Genomic DNA, 17180 nt, shown 5'->3' with positions numbered 1-17180 from the left:
TGCCTTAATTAATTTTTTAAACATGGCAGGCGGGCTGCCAATTTCAGCAGCCGTCTACCTACTGTAATATGGGGGTGAACTTGGAGGTGGGTGGGAAGGTGGTGGGCCGGGCACCCGCCCAATTTACATGCCCTCCAGCTGAAAACATGTCCAGCGGGGAACGTAAAATCCCAGCCCATAGTTGCAACGCCTCACCTTGTCTTGTTGCTGCTTTGGTGTCAGCTACTTTTTGTGACTTTGGCACCGTATTTAGGCTTACGTTGTTAAGATGTTGTTCAGCAACTTTTTCTTCGTGACTAGTAGGACTGACTGTCGGCAACGGATGTTGCTGGGCCAAGCCTACCTGCTGTTGCATTTTTAAAAAATGGATACACCTTTATTTGGGGTTTCCCAACATCACAGCGTTCCAGTTAGCTGTGACCAGGCCATCTGTGCTGTTCTTTCCCTCATGCTTTGGCACATACCTGTGCTCCTCTAGTTGGAGCTGCAATAGGTGTCACCAGCTCTCTGCAATTAGATGAGGCATGAAGACCAATCTCTTGCAATCTTTGGTCCTCTTCAGTACTAGCATCACTCACTGCACTCCTGGCACCAGAACATTGGACAAGACTTATCTCTAAGCTCTGAATTGAAGTAGCAGGCCTCTAATTAGTTTCGCATCTAGTGTGTGATGGACGTCCAAGATGCCTTATAAACTGAGTGATCTCCCATTGCGCTGCTCACAGTGAATTGGATGCTATTCTGTAGTGAGATAAATATTTCCCACATGATGGCCGGGATTTTCCGGCCCGGCTGCAGCAAGCCAGCCAAATTCTATTGACTTCAGCGGCACTGGTAAATTCCGCTGGCAGGCGGGGCTGAAAAATCCCACTGGATCTTTTTGTTGCTTACCTGTTGAGGAGCCTTTGAGCCTCAGCCAGACTGGCAAGAGGCTCACGTGGAGCAGTAACACCGGCATTCACCAGTTGGGCCAAATGGTCTGTTTTGGTGATGTCAACTCTTACGTAATTCTATGCAAGGAGGAAGGGGGTGAACTGCAAATCACCAGTTTAATGAAAGATGGAGAAATGCAGAGGCTGTAAACAAGCCTTACCTTTTTTGGCTCTTGGAAAATGATTAGTGTTCTCTGTCCCTTCTGCAGGCAGATAAATAAATAGCCCATCACTAAGCACTACTTGAGAAGGTAGTGGTGGGCCATCTTCTTGAATGCAACTGAATGGTTTGTTAGACAATTTCAGTTGGGGGTTAGGAGTCAACCACGTTGTTGTGGGGCTGTAGCCACATATGGCCTGGACTGGATAAGGATGGCAGATTGTCTTCCCCAAATGACATCAGGCAGGTTTTATCGCAATCCAGTAGTTTCATGGTCACCATTACTGATATTAGCTTTTAATTCCAGATTTATTTAATTAATTGAGTTTCAGTTGCCCAGGTATCTCAATGGGATTTGAACTCAATGGGCCGAATTTTACTGGGATGGCTGAGGTCAGACCACTGGGACTGAAAGAGGGAGGCGATCAGCCCCTTAGGGCGGAGGGAGGATCCAGAGAGGCATCTTCCCAGGTGTGGCCAGTTAAGTGGTTGTGCATAGGTAAATTTGTGTGGTAGTTCTTAAAAAAAAATTTGGTGCAAGCGAAAAAAGGCAGGTGATATAGTTATTTTCTCTCAAATCAAAAATAAGCATTTGTGCATTGTAGATAGATTGATTTTTCATTCATTCCTGGGATGTGAGTGATGATAGAAGTCACGGATTTGGAAGATGCTATTGAAGGAATCTTGGCAAATGGTTGCAGTACATCTTGTAGATGTTACACACTGTGTGCCAGTGGTGGAGGGATTTAATGGGGTGCCGATCAAGCGGACTGTTTTGCCTGGATGGTGTAGAACATCTTGAGTGTTGCTGGAGCTGCACGTGTGATTTGTGGATGGTGGACAGGTTATGTGGAGTCAGGAGTTAGTCGCTGTAGAATTCATAGACTCTGACCTGTACTTGTAGCTACAGTATTTATATGGCCGGTCCTATTCAGTTTCTGGTCAATGGTAACCCCAGGATATTGATGGTGGTAGATTCAGCAATGGTAATGCCAATGAATACCAAGGTGATATGGTTAAGTTTGTTGTAATGTGGGTTCTTTAGATGTTTCAATGATGAGATATTGAGACTTGGATATTTAAACATGAACCCTTTATTGTTAGTTTTTAACTATTTAGAGATCCCAGGTAACTGTCATGCATAGTGCTGGTTCTTCATGCAGGGTGCTTCCAGAGTGTTCTCTTTAGACTGTTCTCTCAGTCTATTGCCATGTGGCTCTATACATCATACTGTGGGCAGTGCTAGTCTCTAGTCCCACATTAACCCTTGCCCTGCCAAGCACCTTTACATTACAATGGCACGCAGCCACATGCAACATCATACCACAAAATTCCCTCTTGAGTGAAAATAATTGTTGCCTGGTACTTGACTGGTGCAAATGTGACTTTTCTATTGAATTACACAGAAAAATCCTGGGAATTTCATCTGGAAGTAATGGCGACATTGAATTCATCTGCCCTGATGTTGGCAGTTGTATTCCAAACATGTCATAACTATGTGAAGATGATGCCCTTCTTATCATTTATGCCGTACCATATCAATGCTGGAGGAATGCCAGAACATTTCTGATATCCAAGGCTGCTACAGAGATGGAAATATTATTTAAAATTGAGCAGACCACCTTGGCTAATGCAGTTGATGAGAGGATGATTGATTCCATTGGTTTTGGCAGGATTTTTGACTTAAAATTCTTTGAAAAGAATTTTTTTGGCCCCTCCGGAGGCTGCCTGTCGCCGGGAAGCCTGCCAAAGTTAATCTTCCTGAAGAGAGATGAAGATGAGGCTTACACCCATTGAATATATTCAAGTTGATGTAATCTTGGGGTCAGGAGGACAGCTATCAGGTTGCATAAATCTTTCCCACCTTCCCAAGCCCCTGACAACACCACCCCCACCCCCCCCCCCCCACCCCCCGGCCACTTTAAGCTAGGATTCCACAGGAGTAGAAAATCCCAGCTAGTTTTTCGATCAAGCCTTGACCTGCACCAAGTTTTACACTTAATCTTCGAGCTTGTTTTGAATTAATTTGGGAAAACAAAGTCTGCGTCACTTTCGTGGGTTTGAGGAAAGCCCTAGTTAATTTTAAAACCCAGAGTTGTTGCATTGGATCGAAATGATGCAGGGTGGAAGATTTTCAGCATTGCACATGCTCTGAGAGGAATAGCAATGACAACCCTAAGCTTTTGACAGGAGGCATCAGAATATTGTATTGCAAGATATATGTATGTATTTTACATTCGTAACCTGATTGGAAGTGTGAAGACCAAACGTCTCTCAAAAACGTATCTTGTGCGATGTATCTGTTGTTTACCTGTATGGAAATTTCAAAGGTTTAATAAGACACTTGGCGGATAGTGCTTCCTGGTAGCTGGGCTCAAGACTTTGTGCTCACATCTAGCCAGGACTCTGTGCCTGCGATGTCTGGGTTGCCAGGAACTAGGCAATTGCTGCTGTATTTCTGCGTCAACAGCTGGTGGATTTGCTGTGAAAGAGGGGGCAGGATTTTGTGTTTTGCTTTGGGACCCTGACATCAGAGTCAATTGCAACTCTTAACCCTACACCACGTAGAGCACAGCCACCTGAGAGTGGTTTTGGCTTAATTGGTCAATTAGTAGCCTTAGGGCATGCATGCCATCCAATTAAAGGTGGCAAGCAGGCTTGCTAAGACAGAGAACCAACAGGAGGCTCTCCAGCACTCGAGGACCTGTATGCTGCAGTTCAGGTAAGGGACAGAGAGGGTGCCTCCATCTTGAGGTGCCCTCTCAGCAACTGGGACACTGCCTCCAGGTAGTTGCTGTGCCTCCCACTATCCTGGGTGTCCTGCAGGCTGACTGGGAGATGGCTTGGGAGAGGGATGGTGCCAACAAACTGGCATGCTGGCTGGCTGGTGTCAAATCACGCATTCGCCCGCCTCCCTTTTCACCCACACACCAAGGCAAAAATCCTGGCCAGGATGTTCAGTATGTCCAAAGAGAAGAGTAGCAGTGCACTCACATTTTGTGGAAAATGGTGCTACTTTATGTGAAGACAGTTGAGCTGGTACCTGATGTTGACGGGCAAGGACACAAACCTGATTTCATCAGTTCTTTAGTAATTTGTGGACGACTATCTTTTGTTGATGAGATGAAAAGGGTAAATGAGGTCACTGCGGGGTTGCATTGGTTCCAAGATGACATTCCTTGGCAATGGAAGTTTGGATCTGAATTGACCATCTGTAGCAGACTTCATTATGTGATACCTAATGTGGAAAATGCCACAGTATGCCAGTGCTACTGTATTACTGTTGCTAATTGATTTATTAATCTACTCATTAATGGGTCTTGGTAGAAACTGGTTCTTCTCATTACCTAGCCAGAAGCTAATATCATAATCGGGTGATCTTTGCTGGGCAAGCAGTGCCAAGATTACTAAGACTTTGTGCTAGCAAGTTAAAGGTTTTATCTCGTTTAACCCATGCAGTATCCTTCTGTACACTTTGAGGTTTATAAACCTGGTATCTGCAACCTGTGTTCTGCATTGTATATCAGTAAGTGAAGATGATCAATACAGAGGGTGAGAGGGTACTCCATTTTGACAAAAAGATGCCCTAGCCCTAATTTTGGCTGGGTGCAGATGGCTGTGAGACCAACAAGGCGAGCATCTGTCTCTCTAGGCCTGGGGCGTTTTAACACTTGGTCTCATTTAAATGTAGCAGGTCCAAGTCCTGCCTGAACCCAGCTTAAATGATACTGGACAGGAGTGAGAAGAGCTCTGGCTTGTGACCCATAGTGAGAGGTTAGGCCGCTGTGAGGGAATCCCTCAATTTCCTTGTGGAGCCAGGGCGAGTGAAGTTGGGGTCAAAACCTGTGCTTCTGTTTATGAATTTGTCAGTAACTTGACCTCGAAACTGCTAAGTGTAGTGGTTGATTCCACATCTGTTGGAGACACAGCTTACCTCAAGAACCCCATCAGCAGGCGATCAAGCATCCCAATTTGGCTTGTCTCAAAAAAAGATATGTACCCCTCCTGAGTTCTCACCAGCGGTTGTAAACCTCTTTCCCTTGGTTGTGCCTTGAGTTTTAGAAACCTTATGAAGAGAAATAACAAAAATTTGATGGCTACTATTCCTTCTACTAAATTACGTATGGCACTCCCATCTCCAAGAATTCCAAACAGTTAACTGGTCTTATGAAGGTTTTGCCCATTTCCAACACGCCAGTATTGTACAGCCAGTGGTAGTGTAAACTTGCTAAGCCCCTGGGAAGCCTAGTTTTACATCTCTTGGTGTGTTAATGCCATACATTGGGAGCAGGTGGTCAAAGCACCTAACTAAGGGCAATATAAAAACAACACATGACCAAATTTATGTTCCATTGGAATTCACACCCATTCCCATGTACACTGTTGTGCTGGAGGATCTGAGAGGATTTTGGTTTTGTTCCTATTTCTGTAAATCACTGGTAATTGCAGGTCTAAGAGAATATGTTGTGTGGCTTACTCCATGTTTAGCGTGTCTGTTGTGAGGAGTGGCTCATAAGTGAGACATATTTTTGACGTTGATTGCCTCATAACATCATCTCAATGCAACAGAGAGTGGATAAATAGAGTGCTTACAATTACACAGATTTTTTAATTAAAGGTCAGAGGCATGGAGTGAAATTGGAGGCAAGATAGAACAATAGAGAATGGCAAATAAAGGAGGAGGGATCCAGGTATTAAAAACCCTCATCAGGACATCAGATGAAGCCTAAGCAATACCCTGTAACCAGAAAAAGGAGCAGAAGGGAATGGTAAATGAATTGTGGTTAGAAAAAGAACTTTGGAAAATGATTGGGTGTGAGAAACAATACTGAGAAAGACAGATGATTCACTTAGAGAAATTAGTCAAGCTAACACAAATAAGGTAATGTATTAAGAAATGTGAAGAATTTAACATGTCTCGAGATTAGATGAAATAAATAACAGATAAACAAATAGAAGTGGAAAGGTCAATGATATCTACGTGGTGCTGGTAACCTGTATGGAGAGTGATTTTCTTTACTGCGCTTCTCTCCCTAATGTGGTATTTCGCTTGTTTCCAAATAACATATTGAAGTGAAGATTCAGTACATTTTTAGAGCTGTAAAGGGTGTGTAGTTAAAACATGAGATCTTCCTGTTGCCCCTTGTAACCTCTTACTTTACTGTGGCATACTGGTGACAGCATGTCATTGTCGATAAATAAATATATTTTCCCCTTAAAATTCCACTGGATGTGTTGCAGTCATATTTCAGAAGAAAGCAACACCAAATGAACAAATACATGTGCTCCGTATCGCATTGAAATCGAAGGAATGTGGAGTCCTGCCAAATAATGATGTTCACAGCGTGCCAAGATCCTATTCCAGGGGACTGAGTTGGCTGTACTGATCTGTTGTAGCTTATCGCAACTGAAAACAGTATATTTCCTTTCTGTTCCAGATACATGACGGATGGTGGGTTGGGGCTTTATACTCGTCGACTTAACCGCTTGCCGGATGGGATGGCAGCCGTGCGAGAGAGCGTCCAGCGTAATACATCTGTGGGCCTGGGTGATGCAGACAGGTAAGAGTCTTGTTATTTAAAGAAGAGGTGAAGCTGTCCACAGTTGCAGAAGTTTCTTAAAAGAGTCTGGGCTTCCAGATTGAAATGTGACAAGCAGAACACCATTCCTAATCTTGATGAATCAAAGAAGTTTGTTGTGGCTGTTTGACTTTCACTATTTGTGTTTTCTTTTGCTGCGACTTGTTCTGTTCAGCAGTTGAGTAAATGAATTTTAATTGCTTTCGTCCTGTATATGGGTCAAAGACAGTTATTAAGGTACAGATTAAGTATCATCGAACTGAATGGTGGAATAGACTAGAGGGGCTGAATGGCTTACTTCTGTGTGCTGCTACGTTGTCCAGTTCTCGGTAAAGTCTTCCAAGTCTGCTTCTTTTGCCATTTATGTCTGAATAGTGTGTTTGGACTCTGTGTGAACCAGCTGTAAAGTGAACATGCACAGACTAGCCATGACATTTTGGCCATTGTGCATGCACAATGAATCGGGTGTGATGATATCAGCCATGAGTCATACCATGATGTCCAAAACAATCAGAGTTTAGGTCACATACCCACTATGATAAATGTGCTGTCACTTGGATAGTGTATTTATTGGGTCATACAGACAGGTGTTAGCATAGAAAACCTAACTTAAAAATTAGTCTTCCTGCCTGCCAGTCTTAACTAATCCAGCGAATTTGTCTTTACCTGAGGTTTGAGAGCCAGTGGCAAAATAATAATATGCAGACAGCATATAAGTGAATTTCAAAGGATATAATTTGCCAGAAGTTGTTTATACATGCAGGGAACAAGGCATTGGAGCTATGTTGAAGAAAAAGACCATTTATTTGAGGCCCCATTTCCTTCATTGCAATGTTGCACGTAGCATGCCTTTCCCGTTAAAAGACTTATTTTAAAACATCGCTGTTTCAAACAATACAAATATTTCAAAGTCAGTGTTGTTGCAGTCTTTGAGCTTCCAGCTGAAATACATCAGCTTGCTTCACTACGTGCGTTGTAGCATGGGAGATGACCTTTTAAAGTGTGCAATGGAAAGGTCAATATTTGGCTTATATTTAGATCAAGAGCATACCGAATTTGCAACTTTCCTCCCTCCCCCACACCACTACCAGTTTTATATGGTGCATTCAGCACTTCTGGAGCCATTTGTGTCAATTATCCTTTCAATGATACACTAGAATTCAACACCTTTACCTGGGAAGTCAGACTGATTCAAGTAAATGTCAGAGGCCCTTCAGCTTCCTATTGCCAAAGTAAGCAAGGTGTATGGAGCTAAACTGTTGTTTCACTTATCGGTACAAATGGACAAGCTGACAAAGGTGGATCCATCATTTCCTTTGTGGTTTAAAAACAGAACTGAATTATCAAAAAAATTCTTCCAAATCTGCCACTAAATATTCTGCATGTCATCCATTGCAAATAAATTAAACTCAATTTCTTGGTGAGGTTCATTTGTTCTGAATGAAGCAGTACCCTCTAGCTGCGCTCCTCCACTTCTCACCTCTTGAGCATCCCTGATTTTAATCACTCCACCATTTGCGACTTTACTTTCAGTTGCGTGGACCCTAACCCTGAAGTTCCTCCTGAAGAGTCTCTGACTTTTATCTGTCTCACACTCCTTTAAACCTACCTCTTTGACTTTTGGCCATCTGTCCTAATGTCTCCTGTGTGGCCTGGTCTCCAATTTTCTTTGTTAATGCTCCTCTGAAGCATCTTGGCAAGTTTTACTATGTTGAAGGTGCTATATAAATGGAAATTGTTGTTTTAGTGTTTCATTTGCCTCACTTTGACCTCAGATGAGGTTTAAAATGTAAGTACAAACTTACGGAGTAGTACGCAGTGTGCATCACTCCTGTGTGCATCACTCCTGTGTGCACCAGGAAAAAAAGATTCACAGAATGATTTTGATCCTCTGGGAAAGCTGCGATGGGCACAGAAGCAATGTATTGGGATGGAATGAAGAAGGAGGGAACTTGAATCACCAACCCATGTCCATGAACTAAAGTCCTTGACACAATTTAGCCTCCATGGGACTGAAGTTAGAACTGGGAGGTCAATGTGTGAGGTTTCAGTAGGTGGTGTATAGCTGGTTCTGCAGTTTGTTGGGGTGACCAGTGCTGTGTTGAAGCCCTGAGAGTAATGGGCAAAACTCTGTATTCGATGGGCGCTGAAATTTGCAAAGGCAGAAGAAAGCACTGACTGGTGCCTGACTACCTGCTTCACATTGTCCCACTCTCCCTATCTTCACAGTTACCATACCCACCAAATCCTGGGCCCGATTTTTTTAGGCCGTCAGGCACATGCGATCAGCAGGCCCGAGAGCGGCCGGGAAACGGACTCCCGACCACAATTGGCCCCCGACTGCAATTTCACACTGGCTGGCCAGTTAACGGCCAGCCAGCGTGAAATGCACGCCGATAAACTCAGCACTGCCGGGGTGGGGGGCGGAAAGAGGGCGGGCGACAACATCACCCCGGGCGTGGGTAAGCACTGCCAGAGAGCTCCCTGAAGGCAGGCAGCATCCTCGGGGAGCTGCAGACCTGCAAATGATGAAATAAAGCTGCAAATAAATGTCCATGCATCACAATCAAGCACCTGAGAGCACACTGCATAAAAATCCTGTCCCCAGATATTTCTTTTTTTATCTTGTTTCCCAACGGGATGAGGTTTGATGAAAAACGTAAAGGCCGCCTGGCCGATTCGCCCGTCCGCCAACAGTAAGTTTGGACGGGTCACGAAAAATCATAGACAATCGTGCCGTTAATGGGCTTAATTGCCCACTTAATTGTTGGTGGGTGTGCTTCCAACTTTTGCGCACGCCTGACGAGCGAAATATCACACGAGTGTGCGATGATGTCAGGACGCTCGCCCAACGTCATCTCGCGTGATTTTAACACCTGTTCGGGTCGGGTGCACGTCTGCCCGTGGAATATAAAATTCTGCCCTTGGTCTTCACTCATCCTGTGCTGGGTTTATTTAACATTTTATTGATATAGGCCAGGGTTTCCTGGGGGCGGAGCCCGCTCGCTGACCCGTAAAATGACGCGGGATGATGTCGGGCAGAACTCCCGACGTCACCCCCACCTCATTTCAATTTTCAGGTCGGCGGGGGCTCAGCTGAATCAGCTGTGTGCCCGCCGACCTGTCAATGGCCTACTGAGACCATTGACAAAGTGTTTAATGTGATCAGTGGAGCTGCCCGTCCAACCTTAAAGTTGGCGGGCAGGCCGGGAGCCCTGGCGGGCTTCAGACAAAGCATGAAACCTCATCCACTGGCGGGATGAGGTTTCACATAGGTTTTTCAAAAGTTAATAAAAGTGCATTTAAAAGTGACGGACATGTCCCAACTCATGTGACAGTGTTACATGAGGGGACATGTCAAGGAATTTTTTTTTTTCTGTTTTTAAGATTTTTTATTGTGGAGCCGATCTCCCTGAGGCAGCACTTAGCCTCAGGGAGATGAATTCGCTCTTTCATGCACATGCTCAAAAGAGTGCACTCTCGGCACAGGGAATCCCCCCCCCGCCAGTACAGGGAGTGCATAGCACTTCCTTGCGGACGTCAAGCTGGGCGGGCCTTAGTTTGCCCGCCCACATAAAATGGCGGTGTGCCCCCAATCGGGGGTGCCAATCGGAGGTGCGCCTCCACACGCCCGCTCCTGACCTCCCCCCCCCCCCCACTGGGGGCAAAGTTCTATCCATAGGCTTTACAAAAAATACATGAGTTTAATATTTTGAGCGAAGGTACCAAGGCTGAGGTAACACTGCTGTTAAAACTTATTGGAAGGGCCCCTTATAGATAATAAAAGGCAAAATGATGACAACTCCAAAAATTAATTGAGGATTCTGCACTAGATCCAAATTGATTGGAAGTGTAAGGATCCAATACAGGATCATTGTTGGAACATGGTTTCTGCCTTGTGACGGAATGGACAGGTATCCAATGCTACATGTGAAGGAGGTTTATTTCAAATTAACATTTTGTTGTTTTGGAGAGGGTATCTCTTTCTTATAGTTTGTTGTTATGATGGTGATTGAAATGGTACATGTTTGAAGGAAACATGGACCCAGATTTCCACCATGATGGACAGCCTCTCCATTGTGACAAAAATGGCAGAAGTGGCTGAAAGTCATAAGTCCCGCCCCTGAACACGACACTTTTAATTTTCACGGGGTGGGGTTGGTGGGGGTTTGGTGGCAGGAATGGGACAGGGCATGTTGCACGCATGTACATTTTACATAGATAGCTAGCAATCTAAATCATCGGCTCCCTCCATTGAAGTGGGATTTTAGCAGCCTTGTAGTGTGAAACTGCAGATTAGACCTGTTAAGACCTAATTAGACCTGTTGAAGAGGTAAGGCACCCCTTTGGATCTTTGGAGGAGGCCTGGTGCCCTTTAGAGGAGGTCCGGTGCCCTTTGAGGTTGGTTAGGTGCCCTTTGGAATTGCTAAAAGTAGGCATTAGTATGCATAAAAAGTACATAAACCCATTACACTCAAGCTCAATGGAATTGTAAACAGACCTGTCAAAGGGACTTGTCAAAGGGACCTGTCAAAACTGTCAGAAGCACCTGTCAAAGGGAGCTGTCAAAAGTTTAAAGGCCTTGCCCTTAAAATCTTTGAAAAAAATGTCTGGAGTGTTAAGAAAAAGATGGCTTGTTATTTCACCATGTCTGTTGACATAAGCCTGAGGGTTTCAATTATCGTATTAGTGCTGCATAACTGATTTCACAACCAGGCATTGTCACAGTAGGGGGCCTGCCATTTCACAGTTTGATTGACAGTGACAAATGGTTGCAGATTCTTTCATGTGGAATTATAAATTCCAGTGCTTGTTGTAGTAAGGGGTTATGCACTTGAATGCATTGTTTGTTCTTATAAGGTTGTATTAAGTTGAAGGAATATAAATGTAGTAAATGGGTTTTTATGAATGAATGTTTTTTCAATGCAGTGAAGTCTGCAACAGGTTATAAGAACTTCATTTAATCTCATTTCTGCCTGGATCCTGAAGTCAGCTCATGCTGGATACTAGGTGAGTTGGCATATGGTGAATTGGGATGGAAGGTACGAGGGACCATGGGGAGTGGTGGAGGTGCATAGATTAGCATGGAGGGTATGAGGAGTCATAGGGGTAGATGGAAGGGCATAAGTTGGTATGGAGGATATGAAGGGCCAAAGAGGTTTTTTGAGGGACTACCTTGGCATGGGGGGGAGCATGAGGGACCATGGGGAATGGGTGAGAGGGCATGAAGTGGCATGGCTTGGCATGAAAGGGGCATGGGGTGCTGAAGGCTAGAAGGAGGTTTCATGTTTTATTCTTTACTTTTAAACTTTGGACACAGTACAAATCTCTGAGGCAGGCTATCCACTCAGCCCGCCTCTGCACCTAGCAGCTCACTACTTCCTGGGTTATCCTTATTTTAAATTCATTAATGGCATGTGGGCTTTGCTGGCTAGACCAGCATTTATTGCCCATCTGTAATTACCCTTGAGAAGGTATGGTAAGCTGCCTAATTGAACTGCTGGAGCCCATGTGGTGTAGGTACACCCACAGTGCAGTTAGGTTGAGAGTTCAAGGATCTTGACCCAGTCTCGATGAAGGAACAGTGATATATTTCCAAGTCAGGATGTTGAGTGACTTGGAGGGGAACTTCCAGGTGGTGGTGTTCCCATGTATCTGCTGCCCTTGTCCTTCTAGATGCAGGCCTTTGCAATATCCAGTGCCTTCAGCTATTTCTTGATACCACATGGAGTGAATCAAATTGGCTGAAGACTGGCATCTGTGATGATCGGGACCTCCGGAGGAGGCCAAGATGGATCATTCACTCGGCACTTCTGGCTGAAGATTGTTGCGATTCCTTCAGCCTTGTATTTTGTACTGATGTCCTGTGCTCCTCCATCACTGAGGATGGGGACATTTGTGGAGCCTCCTCCTCCAGTGGGTTGTTTAATTGTCCACCACCATTCACCACTGGATATGGCAGGACTGCAGAGCTTAGATCTGATCTGTTGATCATGGAATCACTTAACTCTGTCTATCAATTGCTGCTTATGCTGTTTGGCACACAAGTAGTCCTGTGTTATAGCTTCATCAGGTTGACACCTCATTTTTACGTATGCCTGGTGCTGCTCCTGGCATGCCCTCCTGCACTCTTCATTGAACCAGGGTTGATCCCTTGGCTTGGTGGTAATGGTAAAGTGGGGGATATGCTGGGCCATGAGGTTACAGATTGTGGTTGAGTACAATTCTGCTGCTGCTGATGGCCCACAGTGCTTCATGGATGCCCAGTCCAGAGTTCCTAGATCTGTTCAAAATCTATCCCATCTATCCCACACAACACGATGGAGGGTATCCTCAATGTGAAGGCGGGACTTCATCTCCACAACCACCATGTGGCGGTCACTCCTACCGATACTGTCATGGACAGATGCATCTGCGGCAGGCAGGTTGGTGAGGATGAGGTCAAGTATGTTTTCCCTCCTGTTATTTCCCTCACCACCTGCTGCAGACCCAGTCTAGAAGCTATGTCCTTTAGCCAGCACTGTCCATGGTGGTGCTACTGAGCCACTCTTGGTGATGGACATTGCAGTCCCCCACCTAGATTACATTCTGCTCCCATGCCACCTTCAGTGATTCCTTCAAGCGGTGTTCAACATGGAGGTGTACTGATTCATCAGCTGAGGGGTGCAGTTGATGTTGAGGAGGCCCAGGGCAACTCCCTCCCAATAATATGCCATTGTGCTGCCACCTCCGCTGAGTCTGTCCTGCCGGTGGGACAGGACATACTCAGGGATGGTGATGGTGGTGTCTGGGACGTGATCTGTATGGTGTGATTCCGTGAATATGCCTATGTCAGGCTGTTGCTTGACTAGTCTGTGAGACAGCTCCCACAATTTTGGCACAAGCCCTCAGATGTTAGTAAGAAGGACTTTACAGGGTCGACAGGACTGGGTTTGCTGGTGTCGTTTCCGATGCCTAGGTCGATGCCGGGTGGTCTTTCCGATTTCATTCCTTCACATTGACTGTTTATCGGTTTGATACAACTGAGTGGCTTGCTAGGCCATTTCAGAGGACAGTTAAGAGTCAATCACATTGCTGTGGATCTGGAGTCACATGTAGGCCAGACCAGGTAAATGTGACAGGTTCCCTTCCCTAAAGGGCATTAGTGAACCAGATGGGTTTTACAACAATTGACAATGGCTTCATGGTCAGCATTAGATTTTTGATTCCAGATTTTTAATGCATTTAAATTTCATCATCTGCCTTGGTGGGATTCGAACACGGGTCCCAGAGCTCTGCCCTGGGTCTCTTTAGGGAAGGAAATCTGCTGTCCTTACCTGGTCTGGCCTACATGTGACGCCGGACCCACAACAACGTGGCTGACTCTTAAATGCCCTCTGAGCCAGGGCAATTAGGGATGGGCAATAAATGCTGGCCTAGCCAGCGATGCCAAAATCTCATGAACAAATTTTAAAAAATGGCTTAGATCCCCTGACTGTGCTGAATTAGCTGATCTTAATTTAGGGTATAGCATTCATGGACTGAATTTTACAGAACCCCTGGAGGCAGGGATGGTCCCAAGGTGGGTGGGGCAGAGGCAGTAAAATCATGGAGAGCCATTTCAGATTGGCTGCCTGCTGGCTATGTCCCACCGTGGGGAATTTTACTGGTGGTGGGACCGGAAGCAGACAGGTTGCCCGCAATTATCAATAATGGCTCAACTAGGGTCCGTGTAATTTAGCTATCAGCATTGTCAGATGGCAGATCGACCCCCAGCTGATCCACCCCAAGCTGCGTGAGCAGTCCACCAGCAGCAGCCTGGGGTGGGCGGGGGGGGGGAAGATTTTATAAAGCAAAGAAAGGGCAGTGGGCGGGGAAGGCAGCCCCCTGTGCCCCAGTGATTTCCCCAAAGGCATTTCGCCTCCAGCATTTGGCCCAGTGGTTTTTTTAAAGATCTTTTTGCCTACCTTCTGCAGGCTGCAGGGCCCCTGTCTGCCTCGGCAATGACCGCTACACCTGGTGAGACTGCTGAGCTGCCAGCTCTCTGATCCGGTTGGCAGTTCTTGGGCAAGGCCTGACGTTCTTAATATGATGACAGCCACTTAATTGGCTTCTGCCTGTAAAATTCAGGGCAAGTCCAGCTGCCTGCCATATGTGCTGGAGACACGCATTCCCTGCTGTTTTCGGGACGTCTGCCTATTTGGTAAAATTCAGGCCCATGTTTCTGGTGAGAGGAAATTCATCTCGGGATATTCCATCGATAATCGTTTTTGTTTACTTGTTCTGGAATGTACGTGTATGAGAACATCTGGCAAAGGCAGGGTTGACCTGGGAGTGTGATTTCTCTCATGGCCAAAGAGCCCTTCAACATTTTGACTTGAATATGGAGAATGGCTTTTTGCGCGCAGTGTCGAGGGCTGCAGATACTGGACTCATAATCCAGCCAGAGTCAGCAGAGGATTAGAGGGGATGGCAAAAAGACTAAAACACTGAAACTCTTCCATGGATTTAAAAAAAAATTAAGCATTCAATCTGGCAATAAAAAAATATTATTAAACTTCTCTAAGCAAATGTTTTATTCATGCACATATTCCAAAACTGATGTAGTCATTAACTTATCTCAGCGTGAAGTTTAGCTGTAGATAACCTCAGGTTGTCAGTGACATTTTGAAATGAAAGGATGATGAGGAAACCAGAATCCATGCAAGTTGTAAATTAATGAGATCGTAGTGAAATGCAATAACATTATGGAACCTTTGAAAAGGAACCTTACACTGAGTTTCTCAGTATTTGAAATAAAAGATTTGAAAATGACCCTTTTTAGATTTTTGATGTATCATGTCCTTGCATATAGTTTCTTTAATCTCATCATTCTTATATAAACCACATTATCATTCCTGAAGGATGTCACTGACAATTAAACATATTGGTCTTGGATAATCTTGAGCTGCTTTTAAATTGTGCCAAGACACGTACTCCTAGCATCAACTCCTGGTACACACGTCTCCGTTTCTGACTTCAACTCAAAGGAACTTGCTCAGGTTTGTTCAGGTCAGCGCCTTTGCAATTTTGCTCTCCATAACCTCACTCAGGTAGCCATTCTTGAAGTACAAATGTTGATGTTCGGTGTCTGTGAGACTTTTAGTTTTACATATATATGTGTGTGTTGGTGGGGGGGAGGATGTGTGTGGCAAGGGAGGTTCTCAGCCTTATTCTCATCCAATGTCCATACACGCACCTCCCTGGTGATCATGTGGGCACTCTGGCAAATTTTTCCTTCCTTCTCCCAGACCAATCATAATGTCCCAACCACTGCCTTGACAGGTCTTAACTCAGCGGAGACCAGAAATGGAACCCAAGGCCATCTTGATTTTTATTGGTCCAGCTACTCACTGGAACATTCAAGAGTCTCATCAGGGAAGGATGCATCAAATCTTACTTTCCACTGATGTCTTTTGAAATTCCAAACCAAGTAAGAGATTTTGAATGCATTCTTCGATTTGGTCCTTACCGCCTTCCTTAAAAAATACATTTCTCACTTTCACTTGAGACTTTTTACCTTGCATCCATTCAAAAGTATTTCTCAGCTGGTAATACCTTAAACCTTTTCGTGGTATTAAATGGAGGTAATGGGAATCTCACCGGCTGGCTGGAGAGCTGGCTGGAACCTCGCTCGACTCCTTTTGGCAAGGCCTGCCAAACTAAGTGCCATTCAGGAACCTAACTGGCCAGCAGTGGGCCTTCGCTGGGGTCAGGGACCCCAGAGACGGAGCTCCTGCACCACCCCCCCCCCCCCAACCACCCCCTCCCCTGCCCCTGAGAGCGGTTGGCCAACCAGAGGGTGGTGGCTTTGCATTGCTTGGCAGCGCCACTGGCAGAGCGGTGGCTGCTGCCAGCAATGCACCCAGTCAAGGCCCTGGATTGCGAGGGACCCAAGCAGGCAATGGTGGGTTGGGAGTTGTGGAAAGGAAAGTGAGTCAATAGCAAGGACAGTGGGGTGCCTCCCAGTGGGCCCCCACCCTTCCTAATGCCCTTGATCAGGCACTTTAAATGAGGGACCTCCTATGGAAGCCTGCAAACAACCTCAACAGGGTTTGCTTTGCTGGCTTCCTACGTGGTGAGTCCCTTACCCGCTGCTGAGTGAATACCAGCGGCAGTGGGATGTGGCCCTTAAGTGGGCATTAATTGCCCACTTTAGGGTCTCAATTGGTGATGGGGCAGGGGAGCCATCCACAAGCCTTCCTGCCCAGACTTATTTAAGGCAGGGGCGGGAAGGCAGTGGGGTGCCCACTTGCCACATTCCCGCCTGATTAAATGCCCCCTCACCACCAAACTCATCTTGGGGGAGGACATTAAATTCCACAAAACTTGTGTGGACCTACTGAATTTTACGACGTTTTACATTACAGATTCAGCATCAGTACAAGTGGTTTAAGTTTCACACTATCTCTATAAACATATTCATTGGCAAAACTGAACCTAAACTGACTCCAGGGCAAAATGGAATAAGACCCCGTTTCACATTGGGCC

General features: G+C 45.5%; 1 protein-coding gene across 2 annotated transcripts in view; it reads left to right on the top strand.

Moving 5' to 3' along the window:
* nav2a (neuron navigator 2a) overlaps positions 1–17180 on the top strand; it is a 315479-nt gene that overhangs the window by 107939 nt on the left and 190360 nt on the right. For both annotated transcript variants that reach the window (XM_041197259.1, XM_041197260.1), the window contains one exon: positions 6531–6653. In XM_041197259.1, coding sequence (XP_041053193.1) covers positions 6531–6653 — 123 coding nt within the window. The remainder of the gene's footprint in view (positions 1–6530; positions 6654–17180) is intronic.

Source organism: Carcharodon carcharias, chromosome 10 (assembly GCF_017639515.1).
Source record: "Carcharodon carcharias isolate sCarCar2 chromosome 10, sCarCar2.pri, whole genome shotgun sequence".
Lineage (NCBI taxonomy): Eukaryota > Metazoa > Chordata > Chondrichthyes > Lamniformes > Lamnidae > Carcharodon > Carcharodon carcharias.
The sequence above is the reverse complement of the archived record's forward strand: the minus strand, read 5'-3'. Positions and strand labels throughout refer to the sequence as shown.